Source organism: Microcebus murinus, chromosome 14, assembly GCF_040939455.1.
Source record: "Microcebus murinus isolate Inina chromosome 14, M.murinus_Inina_mat1.0, whole genome shotgun sequence".
NCBI classification, from domain to species: domain Eukaryota; kingdom Metazoa; phylum Chordata; class Mammalia; order Primates; family Cheirogaleidae; genus Microcebus; species Microcebus murinus.
This window is the reverse complement of record NC_134117.1, coordinates 37,733,050-37,754,052: the sequence shown is the minus strand read 5'-3', so window position 1 is coordinate 37,754,052 and position 21,003 is coordinate 37,733,050. Positions and strand designations below refer to the sequence as shown.

Below are 21,003 nucleotides of genomic sequence, written 5' to 3'. Positions count from 1 at the left end.
AATAAATAAAATTTAAAATTTCTCAATCGCACTAGCTATATTTCAAGCACCCAGTACACGTGGCTAGTGGCTACCTCAGACCAACCTAGGTAAGAATCCTGGCTTTGCCTTTCACGTTGCTTGGCCTTGGGCACTTTAACCTGTTCTCTCCAAGCTTCAGCTCTACTTTCAAATGGGGGGCAGGGGAAACCCACACTCAATATGTTTCAACTTCTGCCTGCAAAACTAACAGAAGAGAAAAAAAAATACACAATTTGTTTTCCCCTTCGTATTAGAGATGGTGAATTCCTTGTATCACATTTTAGCATAAAAATCAGAACCAAAATCCAAATGCTTGCAATATTAGAAGGGTTAAATGAATTTAAGCCATATTCTGATCCATAAAACGGTATTTATTATTAATCACTAATATTAAATCGGTTAATATTATTAAAGAATAAAATTGTAGTATCACGAAGAGCACAACTCCTGCCTGTGTGCAGAGAAAAACCGAGAAGGATTGGCCAGCGAGCAGGAGCGGTTATAGGGAGCAAGGGGGTGGGGGCGGGTCAGCGGGCACACGCTTCAGTTTGTTTTTAGGCAGTTATTTTTTGAAACTGTTTTTCTAAAAGGAGACATTACTTTTATATATTAAGGGGCAAATCTGAAATCTGCTTTGAAACGACTATAGTTTTGCCTCACAGCCAGGAATGTAATTTTAAATATTAAATATGCTATAATGAAGAGAAACGGCCATATGAAAACGCTTTTTCAGTACGAAAAACACGCCGCCTTAAATCAGCTTTCGGTTGGCGGTTTCCCGCTGGCGGAACGGAAGCAAAACCGCCCGTGACGTCAAAAAAGGCGTCCTCTCCCAGTTGCCATGGTGAAGTCTATGCGGCCATCTTTTCTGTGGTCAAGTCGCCACAAACCTATTGTGGCGGGGCGCTAAGGAAAATCTTCAGAGTAAGACGGGGGAAAGGAAGCATATGTCTCAGTAATAACGAACTGACAGAACCACGAAGGATCGGAGGCTGGCAGCATTAGCTAAATTACTTAATGGGATGCAGGTTCCGCAGGCAGGCGGAACAATTGAAGCGTATCAGTGAGGTTTCTGCCCGGATTTTGTGAGCCGCTTCCGTTGCTCAGCGGAAGTGTGGGTCGCAAGAGGACAGACTCTGAGAAGAATCCGCTATCGGCTGTGGGCACAACCGGAATCATGTCGAGTTTGGCGGTGAGAGACCCGGCAATGGATCGATCACTGCGTTCCGTGTTCGTGGGGAACATTCCGTATGAGGCAACTGAGGAGCAGTTAAAGGACATTTTTTCGGAGGTTGGTTCTGTTGTCAGTTTCCGGCTGGTATACGATAGAGAGACGGGAAAACCCAAGGGTTATGGCTTCTGCGAGTATCAAGACCAGGAGACCGCGCTTAGTGCCATGCGGAACCTCAATGGGCGGGAGTTCAGCGGGAGAGCCCTTCGGGTGGACAATGCTGCCAGTGAAAAGAATAAGGAGGAGTTAAAGAGTCTAGGGCCTGCAGCGCCCATCATTGACTCACCCTATGGGGACCCCATCGATCCAGAAGATGCTCCTGAATCGATTACCAGGGCAGTCGCCAGTCTTCCCCCGGAGCAAATGTTTGAACTGATGAAGCAGATGAAGCTCTGTGTTCAAAACAGTCACCAGGAAGCTCGAAACATGTTACTTCAAAACCCTCAGCTGGCTTATGCGCTGTTGCAGGCACAAGTAGTGATGAGAATCATGGATCCAGAGATTGCTCTGAAAATTCTGCATCGCAAGATACATGTCACACCACTGATCCCAGGCAAAGCTCAGTCTGTCTCTGTCTCTGGCCCTGGCCCTGGCCCTGGCCCTGGCCCTGGCCCTGGCCCTGGGCTCTGCCCAGGACCTAATGTTTTGCTGAACCAGCAAAATCCTCCAGCCCCTCAGCCTCAGCATTTGGCTAGAAGACCTGTGAAGGACATTCCTCCTCTGATGCAGACTCCCATCCAGGGTGGAATGCCAGCTCCGGGGCCAATGCCAGCTGCAGTTCCTGGACCTGGACCTGGGCCTGGTTCTTTAACTCCTGGAGGAGCAATGCAGCCTCAAGTTGGAATTCCAGGGGTTGGCCCCGTGCCTTTAGAGCGGGGACAAGTGCAGATGTCAGATCCTAGAGCTCCTATACCTCGTGGACCCATGACTGCTGGTGGCCTGCCTCCTCGAGGACTGTTAGGAGATGCTCCAAATGACCCACGTGGAGGGACTTTGCTTTCAGTCACTGGAGAAGTAGAGCCCAGAGGTTATCTTGGCCCACCCCATCAGGGTCCTCCCATGCACCATGCTTCTGGTCATGACAGCCGAGGCCCTTCATCTCATGAGATGAGGGGAGGGCCATTGGCAGATCCCAGAATGCTAATTGGAGAGCCCAGAGGACCCATGATAGATCAAAGAGGTCTACCTATGGATGGTAGAGGTAATAGAGATTCTCGAGGGATGGAGACTCGAGCCATGGAAACTGAGGTCTTAGAAGCACGAGTAATGGAGAGAAGAGGAATGGAGACCTGTGCGATGGAAACCAGAGCGATGGAAGCAAGAGGCATGGATGCAAGAGGACTGGAGATGAGGGGCCCTGGCCCCAGTTCGAGAGGCCCTATGACTGGTGGAATCCAGGGTCCTGGTCCCATTAATATAGGGGCAGGTGGTCCTCAGGGACCCAGACAGGTCCCAAGCATTTCAGGGGTGGGGAATCCTGGAGCTGGCATGCAGGGGGCAGGCATACAAGGAGGAGGAATGCAGGGGGCAGGCATACAAGGAGGAGGAATGCAGGGGGCAGGCATACAAGGAGGAGGAATGCAAGGGGCAGGCATACAAGGAGGAGGAGGAATGCAGGGGGCAGGCATACAAGGAGTGGGCATGCAGGGGGCAAGCAAGCAAGGCGGAGGCCAGCCTAGCAGTTTTAGTCCTGGACAGAGCCAGGTAACTCCACAGGATCAAGAAAAGGCAGCTTTGATCATGCAAGTTCTTCAGCTGACTGCAGATCAGATTGCCATGCTGCCTCCTGAGCAAAGGCAGAGTATCCTCATTTTAAAGGAACAAATCCAGAAATCCACTGGAGCTTCTTGAAAGGTTTTAGAATGTACTTGGCTTTAGTTTCAAAAAGTTTATTGTTGTAGCATGAAGAATGGGTGCAAAAAGCTAACTTCTGCAACCCTACACTTGAATGGTTAGGGTTTCCCTCCTAGAACCTAATGTCATTTCTTGTTGTCTTTTTATTTCTTTGTTTTCTTTTTTATTTTAGATTGAGGGTGGGGGAAGGAGGGAGTGGGTCTGTTCACTTGAAGTCACTGTAAATAGGCAAAAATAGCTCTGAACATGATTATATTATACCAAATAAGATAACAAAGGATATGCAACAATATTAAAATGTCTACAATGTTAACTACATTTTTAAAATATTGAGTAAAACTATGTGAAAACTGCACATAAAGACTAAAAGGTGACTTGTTAAAATGGTAATGTACTAAGATTTAAGATTTTTGGTTGTATAACAAAATAAAGAAGTTTACCTCAAGATTATAAGATGTATTTTTTGGTACGCCATTTAAAATATGAAATCCTATTTGGGGGGCAATAGAATGCTATATTAGGTTAAGCATTGTTTTAGTGTTTTAGAATTTTTTTAAAAATGTTAGAACTAACAGGATAAGTTTAAACTTGTGGTATTGGGATTATTTTTTCTAAAGCTGTGTTACTTGAAAATTCAAGGAATATAACTGGTTTGATGTTGCTTCATTTATCCCACCCTTCGAGACCAACAATATTCTGGTCTGACCCTGAGCATAATGGTTTTGCTGGAACAGTTCTAGGATTGACCAGGTTACTTAAGTCTGCTCTGATGAGGCCCAATAATCTCTTAGTAACTTCCTAGTTTTCAATAATCTTTAAGCCCTGAGTCTGAATCTATGTAATTCTCTCACATCCTTCCCAAAGATCAGTGTCTAAGGACCATTTAATTTGGATGAGTTATATACAACATTGGGCTTTTCATAAATTGTGGAAGGTTTCATTCAGTAAAAGTTTGCAGTTTCCTGGTCACTAGCTTTCATATGCAGACGATACCCATTTGGTCAACCAGAATCAGGATTTAAAAATCTTTGTCTAAACAAAATTTAACATGCTTTTTAGTTTTCTTATTTCATGATCTACTTTTCTATCACTTGCCATCTTGTGCAATGGTGTTATCATAGGTCACTGCAACCTCAAACTCCTAGGTGCAAGCGATCCTCCTGCCTCAGTCTCCCTAGTAGCTGGGACTACATGTGTACCACTACACCCAGCTAATTTTTCTACTTTTTGTAGAGGGTGTCTCGTTGCTCAGGCTGGTCTCGAACTCTTAGCCTCAAGCAATCCTCCAGCTTCGGCCTCCCAAAGTGCTGAGATTACAGGCATGAGCCACCATACCCGGTCTGATATGTTTATTTTTAATGAATGTGTTATTCAAAAGTTATCCTTGATGTACATGCGGCCTGATTACTTTTTTTTTTTTTAATGAAAGGCAAAACTAATGAAATTACAGCAACAGATGGAACACCCTTTCTTAGATCAATTATCTATATAGTTTGGCAATTAAAATAACTATAAACACATGTTTTTTTTTTTTTTTTTTTGAGACAGAGTCTCACTTTGTTGTCCAGGCTAGAGTGAGTGCCGTGGCGTCAGCTTAGCTCACAGCAACCTCAAACTCCTGGGCTCGAGTGATCCTTCTGCCTCAGCCTCCCGAGTAGCTGGGACTACAGGCATGCGCCACTATGCCCGGCTAATTTTTTATATATATATATCAGTTGGCCAATTAATTTCTTTCTGTTTATAGTAGAGACGGTGTCTCGCTCTTGCTCAGGCTGGTTTTGAACTCCTGACCTTGAGCAATCCGCCCGCCTCGGCCTCCCAAGAGCTAGGATTACAGGCGTGAGCCACAGCGCCCGGCCAACACATGTTATTTTATGGTTGGTACCAGTAGCAACATCTTGGTGATACTTAGATAATAGGCTTTTGTACAGGTTCTCTGGAAAGAACTGTGTTCCAGTGCTACCTCGTAGGTGTCTTCATTACTGAGAGCATTTGTTACATTGCCATGCACTGTGTTTGCTTTTACCCTCTACTGCCCACTTTCACTTCTGATAGACCACAGACTGAACATGGGGACTGTCTTATTCCTGTATTCACTATAGCAAAAATCACAGGTGGGAAGGACAAAGCATTCTTTAAGAGTCCTAGGGGGGAAAAATCCCCTTAAGAGCACATAAGGTTTCCCCATAAGGATTTAGACTCAACACAGAACAAATGAGCTATAGCAGTTATTTGCATTAGAAAGTCAATTAGAAATAGATGATAAAAGCAGTCACCTTTGGTAAGGCTAATAAAATAATCTCCTCACTTCCTTTTCACTATCTGAATGTCCCAGTATTGATATAGAAGGTACAGAGCCTTATTTCATTTGATACTAAAGAATAATGCAAGCAATATTTGCTACAATCAGAATCTTCCATGTGTTTTACTACACAATCATAGATTATAACCCCTGGCATCCTGCATTTTCCCTAATATAGATAAATTGCAGATGAAATCATAAATTCATTCACAATAATAGTTGGGGTAAAACACTGATTTGCTAATGCTTCTTTAAGGCTTATCCTCTGGAGTAGTACATGTTTTTTTTGGGGGGGGATTATGAAATGATCAACTTTAATCAGTGCATGCCCACTGACCTTTCCCCTTTTATATTACTGATGATTAATACCAAAAATGTGTTTTAATATCTGCTGACTTCCTAGGAGTTAGTATTTTAGAGTATTTGATAACATAGAAGCCAATGTGAATCCCAGACAAAGGTATGCTATCTAAGTGAGATTATGTATGACTTTTTGACTATACTTTTCAGAATTCTAATGGTAGAAAAGCATTTTAAAAAAGAAAATCCTTAATATAATCACAGTTTACAAAGCTTCTTGCTTTTCCATGCTGTGATGGGACATTAAGCACACAGAACCTAATTTCCTATGGTGTGTCAGGCCTCTCTCTTGGGTCTGATGAGGTCTAAGGATAATTATGTGCAACAACCTACTGTGGCAGAGAAACTAATTTATCAGTTACATCTCACAGTATTCTCACAAAAGAACGTCAGCCTCTCACTGCTTTATATTGTCGGCTAATCGCTAGACAGACTTTTATGGTTGAAGCTTGCTTTTTTCATCAGTCTCTTATCAATAATATTCTATGGTCAAGAACTAATTTATATTTGGGAAATTAACTTATTATATTAAACTTCATAAATATAAATTTTAATATCAAATACTATTAATATGAAAATTATATGATATTGGTATATAATATGCTTATGTGTTTCATATATATATTTCAGATCTTAATTGAGCCAGATCTTTTAATATTTTCATTTATTGTTATGCATCCTGAAACAAAAGTTAACTCCTTTGGTTGAAAATTCACCTTCAAAATTCACCTTCACAAATATTCATACTACAAATTACTCTTCTCAATAGATATTAACTATCATGTTTCTTTTCGATATTTTTCTACCACAATATATAGCTTTGTCAGTAGAGGGAATGTAGTGTGTCAACAGTGATGTTTGGGGTAGTTTTATCAAAAATAATAACAAATATGGTGCTTATTAAATACTGTATAAAAAAATACCCAAATATTTCTTCAGAAAGAGGGGAAAGATGTCTGGTTAATGACAGCTCTTTATAACCAGGAGATGATTTAGATCTCCAAAGTAGGTAACTGATTGTCAAGAAAAAGAACAACATACACAACATTCTCAATCATAACTAATTTTGTATGATTCACTATGTATAATATCTGCAAATGTAAAATGAATCTCATATGTGTCACAAAGTTTGGTCTTTAAAAAATTATGTCTACTTGATTACTTATTTGTTGTTTCTCACAAAACTAGAATGGATAATCTCTTGGGCATTAAGAAATGAAACTAGTGGTTTCCCCAAAATTATCTTGTCTCCTTTATTTAGTTGTTTTAGTTGTAATTCTATCTTGTTATATTAGAAATATTTCTCAGTAATTCTGCAAAAGTCTCTGGACCATTTCACTGTACTCATCAACCTCTGTTTGCTTTACTAACTCATGTTGCCTGAAGTGAATGTGAAGCAACCTTTACCAATTTGGGAATCTACTTATGTATTTTTTTCTTGAACATTAATGTAAAACCTTCAAGTTAATATTCCTCAGAAAAAAGATACATTTGCTATAAGTAGGTCCCAAATTTCCTTTATCTTATAGGTTCATTTTAGTAACATTCCAAGTGTGTGCCACATTAAAAAATAGTATAGTCAAGTTAATAATGTGATAGAAAGGTCAATCAATATAGGGCTTCCTTTTATAAATGCTTTAACGTTTTAAAAACCATGCTCCATATCCCAAATATCACCCTTGTTCACAAGTTGAATCAATGTAGCAACATTAATCAGGACTAAAAAACATTGCCAGATACCAACTTTGTTTGAGGAGGGTAAATACAACTATTGGCTATTAATAGCTAAGCCTATATCCAAAATGATTTCATCTTTTTAGACTTGTCAATCATCAGTCAGAGAAAAATATCTTCATCTATTTTAAGCAACAGAAAAATTAAATTCTTGAAATCCCTAGAATCATTGTCAATTTTATCATTTTTGTCCCTAAAAGTTTTAAATATCTTTGAACAAGGAACCTTACAAGTAATCCATAATCTTAGTTGTGGGTCAACTCAGCCAAAAGATACATTTTATTTGACCAGCCCAATTTTCTCAAAAATTTTGAATTTGAAAGCCTGTAGGTGTGTCCTATATTCTCCAATTTGACCACCAGCACAACCTCTCCCTGTAGTCTTATATTAGGTTTGATTCACACAATTACCTGCTGGTCTTTGTAATATTTTGAATTTACAACTACTGATTTTACTTTGTATAAAAACACAGCTATTAGATTCATTTGAAATTATTACTGTCTAATTTGGCAAATGTGAAAGAGAAAAACTGTTCAGCAACTGGTTCAACAAGTACATTTCTGCAAAACCAACTACCAACAAAATAAAAAGCCAGAGCAAACAAAAACGTGATACATTTTTTATTTTTATTTTTTTAAATTTTTTATTTTTGAGATGAAGCTTTGCTCTGTTGACTCAGCTAGAGTGCTGTGGCATCAGCCCAGCTCACAGTAACCTCAAACTCCTGGGCTCAAGCAATCCTCCTGCCTCAGCATCCTGGGTAGGTGGGACTACAGGCACTTGCCACCACTCCTGGCTAACTTTTTGTTTCTATTTTTAGTTGCTTGGCTCACTTTTTCTATTTTTAATAGAGACAGGGGTCTCACTCTTGCTCAGGTTGGTCTTGAACTCCTGACCTCAAGTGATCCTCTTGCCTCAGCCTCCCAGAGTGCTAGGATTACAGGCCTGAGCCACCCTGCCTAGCTGTGATACATTTTTTATTTATAGGTTTTCATGAGGTATTCTATTCAAAGAAATATAGAATGCTAATCCAATCAGTATATTTCTCCCACAATATTTTTTTGTATTTTCAATAACTATTAACCCAAAATGGCTACATCCTCTTTTTCAATTCGAAAATTTATATATAAAGAAATATACACCATAAATATTCACAAATATTAAATGTTAATAGCTCTAGAATGAATATATGTATAGTATACATAGTGTAAGAGTTCTTTATTCTTAACTAATTTTACAAATGGATCCACTATGTAATTTCCAACTAAACAAAACAAAAATCCTTAATCAGATCATGCTATTTCCTGTTTAAAACAACTCTCATGACTTATATTGCTCTTAGAATAAAATTCAACATCCTTACCATGCCCTATAAAGCCCTACTAAGTTGGTTCTTCACTATACCAACACCACATCCTACCACTGGCTGCTCACTCACTGCTACAACTACTTTGGGCCTCACTTCATTTCCTTGAATTTGCTACACTTATTTTCACCCCTGTACCTGTAGTTTCCCTTGCTCATCGCCCACTCTTTCCAAGGCCTTTGAATGTCACTTTAATTGATTCTTTTTGCTCAGGATTTAATATACCATTTGCTCATAGAGGCCTTTCCTGGACCCCTGGGAAATCATAGAGAAAGCATATGTCTAAATGTTCTCCCCATTCTCTCTCATCTCCTTGTCTTTCTTGTTTATTTGCTTGTTTGTGTTTGTTAAGAGTAGTTCTCTTGCCTGAGCACCACTTAAACATTTTGTAGGATTAATCCATGTTCTGTAATCCTTTGGAAAAACACACCGATTGTTCTATGCACACAATAAACTTGATGATTGTCATTAATGGGACACTCTTTATTATGCCTGTGTTATATTTGTCAATTGTGTTTGTTTCCAAACAGATCTATGCTAGTTGTACCTATCACTATAATATATAGGTATGCATATAGACACAGACATAAGTATAGATAGATATGGATCACTGTAATACATAGTTATTCATATGGGCACAGACATAGGTATAGATAGATGTAAAGATATAGATATTACATGTGTATATATGAGATATAATTGTAAAAATATAAGGTTATTTTTATAAAAACTATGTTGAATGCTTTGAAATATGTATTTATCACATCAATTGTGTTTGATCATAAACCAGTTTATACCAATTATACTAAGTTTTGTAATATACATGTATAGATAGATATGGATATATTAACATGAGTGTGAAAAACGCTATTTCTATGAAACTATGTTGAATGTTTTGAAAAGATTTTATAAAGATAAGTAGCTAAAAGTGGATCATTGATAAATTTTGTGGGATCAAGATAATTTTAAAAATCATTTAGAAACTTTTAAAATCTAGAATTATATACTCTGATAAGTGTCCAAATTCTTGTTTTAGTTTAAAGGAAGATAGAAACTGGTAGTCTTAGACAAAGTGTTGTGTCAAAACTTCAATTACCTCACAGAAATTTTTCAGGCAGTGGAGAAAAAAGCCCTTGAGGAAATATAATCTGAGGTTTGATGCTGTCATAATCAGCTCCCTTCCACCCCTATGGGGATCACCAGGAAAGACACCAACTGCCACTTTTTCCCTCCTCCTCTATCCCCTTCCCCACGATGTCCTCTGCTCAAGGAAATGGAACATGGTCACAATCTCTTGCTAAGTAAAGTGTGCTCCTTAGTGATCAGTAGCACCAACATCACCCAGGAGCCTGCTAGAAATGTGTCTGGGGGCCCAGCCCAGACCTGCTGAAGCAGAATCTGCACTTTAATAAGATCCCCAGGGATCCACATGCAAATGAATATCTGAGAAGCATTGCTAAAAACTCATCTTAAGAGAAATAAAATCAAAAGCACACAAAAAGCACCTTAAATTATGACAAATAGAAGGAAGAGTTTTTGATTTACACAAATAACTGCCTATCCATTGGCAGAAAAAATAAGAGTTAGCAAAAATTGGCCAGGTACATGGCTCATGCCTGTAATCCTAGCACTCTGGGAGGCTGAGGTAGTAGGATCGCTTGAGGTCAGGAGTTTGAGACCAGCCTGAGCAAGAGGGAGACCCTTGGAAGTGGTGGCAAGAACCCATAGTCCCAGCTATTTGGGAGGCTGAGGCAAGAGGATCTCTTGAACCCAGGAATTTGAAGTTGCTGTGAACTAGGCTGACGCCACTGCACTCTAGCTCAGGCAACAGAGTGAGACTCTGTCTCCAAAAATAAATAAATCAAAAGACTTGGCAAAAATCCCTACCCAGTCTAAGGAAAATACAGAAGGTAGCCCATCTATTAGAAGCTATATTGAATAAGTGAACAAACAAAAATTCCATTCCTATAGATAATTGAGTTAACATTGGGTCTAATGGGAAACCTAACATAAAATATCATAGTTGAAATTATTGTTGTTTTGGGAAGACATATGAATGCATTTTATCCAGGTGGCACCCTTTTTTCCTCAGATGCAGAGGAGAAGCTATGTTGAATTGACAAAAACAATACATTTATATTTATTATATATGATCACTAAAAACATGACATATCAACAACTGTTTCACCCAAGCTGTGACTCTTTGGGATGAATGTCACCTTCATAAAAAAATTCTCATAAAACCTGAATTGTCCTCTAGTCTAGCAAGTCTCATCATCTTCCTGGTAAGATATACTATCCAGACAGGAATACTGACAGTAGGGTACTACACCTCCTTTTGTAAATCCCTCTCCCTATGACCCAGGAATATTGCGTAAGAAATTCTCACAAGACTTATCATCTAGATAACAGAAGAAATCATAAAATCACAAAATCAACATATTTATGATTTAGTAAGACTAAACCTTCGACAAAATTCTGCTGCTAACAATTTTTGAAAACTCATCTAAATATTCTAAAGCACCAACATAACAAGAACAGTTAAAAAGATAAGCCTGTGAATTCATTTTCAGAATATTTATTGGAAACAGTAGCAAAACGTGATGCTGCAATTTGTGCCTGTAAACCTTGTCTTTGAGCCTAATCATAATTAAGGCTACAAATTAACCAAATCAACATTTGTTAATTAAGCAAATGAGGATTTTTTTTTTCCTTAAAGAAAAGTTTACATTGGGTTTAAGTAATGGAGCTCAAAACATTTCTAGCAAACAACAATTTAGATTCAAATCAAGGCCTTTTAAATGGCAACATCAAAGCATTATTGTGAGGCTGTAAACATAACCTGGGAACATAGGACTCTCTCCTTTTCACATATGTTCAGATTACTTGTATTCCAGACCTAATTTGGGGCTTCATTTGCCTAGCAGGGGAACACATTTGCTTAATTGGATTGTTTTGTGTATTGGAAGTGAGATGATTTATGTGAGGATCTTTGGGTGGTGGAGATATTTTTGTCATTTTTAGTAATTTTAGAAATTTTCCCCCTAGTTAGTGCCTGCGCTGGGACATGCAAACCAGTTGAGCCTTGACCAGTCATAACCTGGGTTTAGTATGGCCCAAGCTGCCCCTCCTGGGGAATGAGAGCTGGATTGCCCTGGGTAGAGGAAAACAAAACAAAACAAAAAAAACTTTTCTGCACCTTTTGTCCATTCTATCATTTACCCAGGATTATTCACAAGGAGGGGGAAGATTGATGAGCTGGCCTCAGAGTCAACCAGTGCCAGCCAAGCAGGATTGTGAAACTGATCTGTCAGGGGCAACACTGTGACGAAGTCATACAAATTACCAGGGCTAGAAAGTGGTGCTTTAGTACAAATTCACTCTTCAAGGAGAGAGAGGAAGGAATAAGGGAGGGAAGATTTAGTTGTTTTATTTTTTTCCTCTAAGCCCTGTCCCCCAAACCATAGACTTGCTTCACATGCGTGATCATCGCTGGCCATTCCAAGCACAAGAAGCTGTCTTTGGTTCATCTCCAGGCACCCAGTAAGTCTTCTGGGTCTTACTACTACACCACTAAAACTTTTTGATTTGGCTTTTTATTTTAATAAAGCAGAAAATGTAACATTGATATAGACACAAAATATAATTGTTTAAAATGTTTTTCATTCCAGTAGGCATTTTAGTCTACACAGTAAGACTACATAGTTTAGTCTACACATCGATTTGTGCGGAGGGGAGGTATTTGTTTTTGAGGGAGGAAGGTGGTAGCAAGGCTTCTTCAAGTGCTCCAAAATGAACACAGATGTCATTTGTGAGTTCTGTGTTCTGTTCTGGAAGGTTAGGTCATGGATAACACATAAACAGCATCTATTGAGAACCTACTAAATGCCAGGCACTTGACATGCATCATCTCTAATTTCACTAAAACTGGAGGAAGTATGAAGAAACAAGCTCAGAGAAGTTACCTAGCTTGCACTGAGTCACACAGCTTATAGGAAGTAGAACCATGCAAGCTTGCCTGACTCTCAAGCCCTTACTCTCCCAATTATATTATTCTGCCTTAAGGAAAAGATAGTAATAAGGTAGGACAGTGCCCACACTGGGATTGAATTTGAAGAAACATCAGGAATCATTTTCACTACATAAGGAAGGTCATCATAGGTCTGGAGGAGGTGATTTTGAGGCAATAAGTGAAAGATTTACAAAATCAGTCTTTTGTCCTTACATTTTTTTTTTCTCCCAAGAACCAAGTATTAGACCTGGACTTTGGAAGAATAGAAGAAAATGAAAAACAAAACTTAGAATGGAAATGTATTTATATGAAATAACAATAGATTATTAGACAGGGTCTCCCTCTGTTACTCAGGCTGGAGTACAAGTGGCAAGATCATAGCTCACTGTAACCTCAGACTTCTGGGCTCAAGTGATCCTCCTGCCTCAGACTCTCACAGTGTTGGGATTACAGCTCCGATGTCTTTTTAAAACATTTTTATTTCTTTTCTTTTCTTTTATAGCATTTTATTTATATAAATTATATACCATAAATTTACTCATTTAAAGCATACTAAAGACCCATGCAATGCTTTTTAGTATATTCACAGAGTTGTGTGACCATCATCACAACCTATATTTAGAACATACCTATCACTCCATAAAGAAACCCTGGATTCATTAGTACTCACTGCCCCTCCACCCCCCAACTCTTCCACTCTCAGCCTCATGCAACTATTGCTATGCTTTCTGTCTCTATAGATATTCTGGATATTTCATATAAATGAAATCATATAATATGTGGGGTCTTTTGTGATCAGCTTCTTTTACTTAGCTTGATGTTTTCCAGATTCATTCATGTTGTAGCATTATTGTCAATTAATATTCCATTATACGAATGTACCACACCTTATCCATTCACCGGTTGATAGATATTTGTATTGTTTCCACTTTTTGGCTATTATGAATAGTGTTTCTATGAACACTTGTTTGTACATAGGTTTCATTTCTCTTAGGTATATACCTAGGAGTGGAACCATATGGGAACTTTATGTTAACCTTTAGAGGAATCGTCAGACTGCTGTCCAAACTGGCTGTGCTATTTTGCATTCCTACCAGCAACAAATCAACGTTCCATTTTTCTCCATATCCTCATCAACACTTATTCTTTTCTTTTTGATTATAGCTATCTAAATATATCAGAAGTGGTATATCATTGTGGTTTTGATTTGCATTTAAGAAAATGGCTAATGATAGTTAACATCTTTTCATGTACTTTTTGGCTGTTTGGATAATTTCTCTGGTAAAATGCCTGTTCTCTATGATCTATTTACTATAAATGAAATAAGCAAATAAAATAACATGTTTCATGATTTCAGATTTTTTATTGTAGGTAAGTGGATAATCAGATAACAAATTCCCTAAAATATGAAGGAAATTAGATCTTTTGTGATGTAAGAACTGACCTGAAACAGGAAGAGTCAAGCTGTCAAGGCAGAAGTGTGGGTTTTCAATGATATTCTTATACCTCTTTGAAAAGGGTAGGCAATCATTTTCCTGGTTTATAGCTGTGAAGACATTAGCTGGATCTAAAAGGCATTGAGTATGCTTTACCAGGTAGGTAATACAGTGTTATAACAAAGAGCTTGGTCTCTGCCTGTGTTAAAATTCTGGCTCTAGCACATACTACTTGTGTGATTCATTCCTATGTCTCAACTGTCAAAATCTGTACACCAGGCAGAATACCTCCTAGGGTAGTTGAGAGGGCCCTTTGATAAAGCACTTTGCACTATGCCTACATATAATAAGCTCTTGATATGTGATATGTACTAGTTATTGATGTTATTCCAAAATAAAAAGTAAAACTGTAGAAATGAAAACCATGAGAACAACATAAAACATGAGCCAGCTCTGGTTGCTTGCCCAGCCACTAAGAAAGAAAGAGAGGGATAGAGGATGGAAGGAATCCTCCCAGCTATGAAGATCTCCACTTCAGTTGAGAAGAAGGGGACATTGCAAGAAAAGTTTGTCACCAGAGTAGGAGGCCTTTCAAACTAGAGGATCTGGTCCATGTTTTGGAGCAGACTGTAAGATCTGGGCAGAGGAAGAAAAGTGTCACCGGTCTCCTTTACCAGTTTCCTTACATTTCCTTATGTAGTAAAGCTGTATTTTGTACAAGAAGAAATCTAACACAAAGTTGACAATGGCAAAGGCAATCTTATGTTGAAAAACCCTCTAAGAGCTGACTCTGTTTGACCCAAATGGTTTTAAGCTCCTGAAATCTTGTTTTAGACAAACCAATAGAAATGGTATCAGGATTTCATCTGGCTTCAGCTCTTATGCCTCATATATTTCTATTTACTATAGCTCTATCCAGTACAATAGAGGGCAGATTTTAAAAAATGTGTTTCCTTTATCTAACACAAACTTTAATAACCCAATAAAAAAGTTCGAGAAACTGTTCACACTATTTGTTATAATGTTATCTATAAGGCACATCTTAAATGTTTGTTTTATAAATGAAGTGAAAGGGCTTTTGAAAGCCCTTTTTTCTTGCTGTCAAAGTTGGTACATACCAAGTCATAGTATCAATTAAACTTTTCAAAATAAATGCATCAAAATGTTATGATTTAATTAATCTTCTTAGTATGTTTGTATTTTATACATATATGGTATTTCCGAGCCTGACCTAATAAAATGGCCCCACAAAATTATGTGTGTTAAAAAAAGCTTTTATGAAGTATTGCCAGCTCAAGTGAAGAGTATTAAAATAACACAAATGCTACAATTATGCTTATTTTACCATAACTTGGGAACTCCCACAATTCTGAATTACATCGAAATCCAATGTTAAAAATGTTCCACAATTCTGAATTACATCGAAATCCAATGTTAAAAATGTTCCTTTTTTACTGGAATGCATGTTTTATTTAGGAGCTGCTAGTGAGTATATTCTTTAACATTCACTTGGCATTAATTTAGCAACTACTTTTTGGTTTCTATAAGCAGATTTATGTAAAAATAGTTATTGTGTTTTGAAGAATATTTACTTTTGACTACTGTATTTCTCAAGTTTTTACTTATGAAAAATAAAAGCAAAGAGGTGAAATTTCCAGTTTATGAACCTGTTACCACATAAATTAATTTAACTTTAATATTCTCTATCTGTACTTCTGATATGGCTGTCAGTAGCTTCATGTAGCTATTGAGAAATTAAACTGTCAATAGGGACAGTTAATTCTTTTTCTTTCTTTCTTTCTTTCTTTCTTTTTTTTTTTTTTTTTGAGACAGAGTATCACTCTGTTGCCTGGGCCAGAGCACTGTGGTGTCAGCCTAGCTCACAGCAACCTCAAACTCCTGGGCTCAAGTGATCCTTCTGCCTCAGCCTCCTGAGTAGCTGGGACTACAGGCATGTGCCACCATGCCTGGCCAATTTTTATAAATATATATATATATTTTTTTAGTTGTCCAGCTAATTTCTATTTTTAATAGAGATGGGTTCTCGCTCTTGCTGAGGCTGGTCTCAAACTCCTGAGCTCAATCGAGGCGTGTACCTTGGCCTCCCAGAGTGCTAGGATTACAGGCGTGAGCCACCATGCCGGGCTAGGACAGTTAAATTAAACTGCCCCTGCCATGGCCTCTGCCTCACTCACACTCAGCTGAGGGCCCTGGCCTGTGTGCTGTCTTTGCTCCAGCTGCTCATGGCTGAGACCAAAAGGCAAATGGAGTTGGGGTAGTGGGGACACATAGTCTAGGCACCGTCCTGCCTGTGACCTGGTCTTTCCCCTGCCCCCCCAACTGCAGGTAATTTCCCAATTCCCATCCCCTCTCTCACATTGGTGCTGGAGCACCTCCATTCATAGTTCTTCTCCACTCTCACTTTCAAGTGGCTTTCACTTTTCAAATTCATTGGATTACCTATAACATATGGGATGTTTTCTCAGAAAATTTGGCACCAATGAATGAAAAATAAGTCACTGCTCCTATTTGGTCTACAAATATGAAATGAAGATTACTTACTTTGCCAAAGGGAAGGGGGAAACTATCAATAATAAAACTGAAGACATACATTTTGAAATTTATTCACATTTAATTGATTAATTAATTAGTTGCCACACCTGACTCATAGCTATCATATTGAGTAGCACACACATAGAGGATGCTATTTGATGATACTTAGATATCATTTTGGGTAATGGTTCAAAATCATAGAAAGCAATTTCAACTAAGCAACTAAGGAATTTCATCACTGATTTGCAGCATTAGCAACATTATTCAAACAGGTAGTCAACTGCTAGTGCCCTTGTACTTGGATAAATAAATTCATCACCTTATTTTTAACAAATTCTTACATAATAGAGAACATTAAGAAGACAAGAAATAAAAGTATAACTATCTCATTTTATTCATTTTTCTTTTAGCAAACAATTATCTAATGCCCGCCATGTGACAAAAGCAATGAGGATTCAACAAAACCAAAAAAGACCCTGCTCCCATTGTTTATACATTTATTCAGTGTCTACTTTGCCAGAGGTGCTCTGAGCATATGCCTTGCCCTACAGTAAGTTGGATAATCTAGAAAGTGGGGAGTCCACAAATTAGAGTGAAGTATGGAGTACCAGAGCACTACAGTATCATAGTAGCACAATTAAATAGAATCTGAATCCCCAAGTGACCAGGGAAGTTTTCTTGAAACAGACTGAGTTTTAAAGGTTGAGAGTAGTTAGGAGCCATTCTGGACAGAGAACTTGCATGAGCCCAGACAGAATGAACTAGCATGGCGCTACCAGGGAACTATATAAATAGTTTGGTTTGGTGATGTGAGGAATATAAAGGAATGGCAAGAGATAAGGCAGTGCCTCAAGAGATAAACTGAAGGAGTTTGATCTTTATGCTGAAAGTTATAAAGCAACTGCAGGGTTTTAGGGAGTGAAATGAAAAGTTCAGATTGACATTTGAGAAAGAGCTCTTTGAAGGAGACCAATTATGAAAAAGAAAATCACAGGAATTCAGGTGGAAAATATGTCTATGGCTCTAAATAATCCACAAATGATCCCATCACTTCATGGAATATAAAAGAGAAAGGCTTTGTTTTTCTGAGAGTGAAATGTTCAGCAACTCCAGCCATAAAGAACTCAGCCAAAAGCCAGTAACAAAAAGACAAAAAAAAAAAAAAAAAAGTAGAAAAAGAAAAAAGAGAGAAAAACAATTGCGTATTTCTTAAGAATTCTACTTGTAAAATAGGCTTTTTTGCAGAGACTACTGACTTGGAACTGCATGTATAATAAAATAATGTTACTGACTTGATAACAGATTTTCAGCAGATATACAGCAGTAAGAGAAGAAAGATATGTATAGGAATAAGAAATAATTGTTCAAAGTGAGAATAAGATCTAAATGTCAGAGGCCTCATCTTCTTCATTGTATTTCTAATATCTAGCCTAATACCTGGAAGTATCATATGCTCAATAAATGTTTATTAATATTTATAAATATCTACAAATGAATGTATCATAAAAGTCATGCAGAAGAATTAGAGGAGAATTCAGATTAATAATTCAGCACAGTAGTCCCCCCAAATTCCAGTACATTATATCCCAAGATAATGACCGATGTTCACACTGAGCCCCTGGGGTAGTTTGCATAGAACATCCAGCCACTGTGTCAGACTTCACTCTACCAGAAACATTTGTCTCAGTCTTTTCTGGAGCCCTAGGGATAATGTGTCTGCAGCTTGAACCAGCTGCCTCCAAATAAGACATTTAACTATGAAGCAGCCTGTTTTCTGGTTAATGCCAAATACAGAAATAAAAACTATGAACCTCCTTTCTTAAGTAATGTCATCCCTTTCTTCCTATTAAAAAATACTATCTATATAATTAACCCTTTATCACTTGGAGAAGAGACAAATCAAATACAACCAGGCTCTATGTAGAGTAGTTCTCAGGCCTAATGACATATCAGAATCTCAAGTAAGCTTCTGAAAAACAAGCATTCCCTGGCCCCATTCTCAGGGATTCAGATTCAAGTAGATCTAAGGTGGTGGTATATGCTAAGAATTTTTATTTTTATTTATTTAATTTATTATTTTTAAAATCCAAATCCCAGCCATGCTTGAACATTAGAAATATGTGAATGCCCCAAATGTATTACATTTGCTCATATAGAAGGAAAAAATCTACATATAATCCACTTGTTCTGGTCAAAAGCCTTCCCAGCCCGTCCGTGTCAATGGCTTGCCTTGCTGGTTGCTTGTGGGAAGCTCTAGCATATGAAGAATAGCTTGTGAAGCTAACTGCATAGGTGTTGCCCTTTATATTTGTTAATGATTGTTTTCAGGCAAAGCTTTCAGATCATGCTGAGAAAGGGAGACCTCTTTCTCCCTGAATCCACTTAGCTGTTCATTTTCTAATTAATGGCTTATTAAACCATTATGGGTTGATGTGCCAACAGTGAGAACAAAAGACCTCTCCCTGATCTTCAATCCTCTCTTTTTTAACTCCTTTACTTAACTCACAGGAAGATCATAACATTTGTCCAGCCCCTATGCTGCAATTTTTTTTTAAAAAAAAAAAATATTCTCACAATAGAGAGATTGACCACAAAACAGAAATATGGGATCTTTCATGTTTCTTTCTCACCTATGCTCCAGGGCTTTATTAAAGATGCATTTAACATGCACACAGACATTGACATCAATTTTCCAAGTTGTTCCCAAAAGCAAGTACCTCTCTAAGCACAAATGGGGAATGAGACTCTGTGTTCTGCCCCAGTGACTGGTACTGTCTTTGGATATGTGGCAACTAAATCTACTTATAGCTAGAAGCAGAGAGAATTACAGTTACTACCAAATAAGTCTTTGTTGTTGCTTCTTAAGTCACTGGTGAGTGTATTTATCAACATGCAGAATTCTCACAGTTCTGTTGTAGCAGACCTAGCCCAGTCTGAACAAAATATTCCTGAAAAAGCACTCTATAACTTTTAAAACCCAAACCAACCAACCAGCCAAAAAAAACAAAAAACAAAAACTCCAAATCTTACAAACTTTGCATGTGTAAAAAAGGGATGGCTGAATGGCTGAATTATGCATTCTGCCCCAAATCACTTCCACTTTAAAATCCAAAAACTGCTTTAAGAGTTATAACCGATAGGAATGTTTGCACATGTGCATCAAATGCATGAAAGGCGCAAGAATGTTCATAACAATCCAGCAACCCAAGATGTCCATCAACAGTAGGGTGGATACACTGTGGTAAATTCATGCAATGGAATACTAGACAGTAATAAAGATGAAAGAAATACAACTATGTGCAACAACATGGGATGTCACAAATGTAAGGTTGAACTAAAGAAGCCTACCATTAAAAGCTCATATTATATGTTCCCATTCCAAAAATAGGACAAAGTAATCTAAGATATAAAAAATCAGGACAGTGGCCACGCCTGAGGCAAAAGGAAGGGATAATTATTGGAAGGGAGCACACAGGGAGCTTTTGGGACTTGAAACGGTGGGAGTTACACAGGTGTGCTCACTCTATGATATTTAATTGAGATGTACACTTCTGATTTGTGTACTTTTCATCACATTAAATTTTAATCAAAAGTTTAAAATTGCTTTGAAGCCTATTTATTTCAGGATGATCATTTAATTACGTTATCTTTGAATCAAAGCCAGGAGCTGAGAAAAAAGAGAATAGACTACTTAGATTAATGAGACACCTGCTATTACTTTAAAATAAGTAGTGTCATATAAATCTCCTGAGCAAATGGTTTCTGGCTTATTTGTGACCATGGAAAACAGCACAACAATGCCAAGCAGCAAACAATCACTAGATAATAAATAAATCAACCTGTATTTAAAATTTTTTAATTTAGCAAATTTTTATTTTAACAGATAATATTGTTATGAAGGGAAATAATGGAGGTAGCATTCTCTTAATAAAAGGATCCTGTTGATTGGTTCTTCATTTTTGCTATCCCTACCTGCTTTTTGACCATTCTTTGCTCTTTTAACAGTGGGAGGAAAATGATGAATTGCAATGAATTCTAAAGTTCAACAGTAACTTTTTGCACCTCTGAGTAACACATAATGGCTTAAATGAAGCCTTACAATGTTCATAAATTTTAGGCCAAGGGTTGCTTGGT

At 37.9% G+C, this 21,003-nt stretch overlaps 2 protein-coding genes across 3 annotated transcripts in view; one reads left to right on the top strand and one right to left on the bottom strand.

Moving 5' to 3' along the window:
* The window catches only part of PRKG1 (protein kinase cGMP-dependent 1), a 1,210,052-nt gene that overhangs the window by 556,092 nt on the left and 632,957 nt on the right, over positions 1–21,003 (bottom strand). The gene's annotated exons all lie outside the window — the stretch shown is intronic.
* CSTF2T (cleavage stimulation factor subunit 2 tau variant) lies at positions 1,102–3,551 on the top strand. Its single transcript, XM_012762924.3, has one exon. The coding sequence runs from the start codon at positions 1,199–1,201 to the stop codon at positions 3,101–3,103; it is 1,905 nt and encodes a 634-aa protein (XP_012618378.1). The 5' UTR covers positions 1,102–1,198; the 3' UTR covers positions 3,104–3,551.

What these genes read in the sequence shown, in the direction of transcription:
- CSTF2T (XM_012762924.3), top strand. Translation starts at nt 1,199, where the DNA reads ATGTCGAGTTTGGCGGTGAGAGACCCGGCAATGGATCGATCACTGCGT.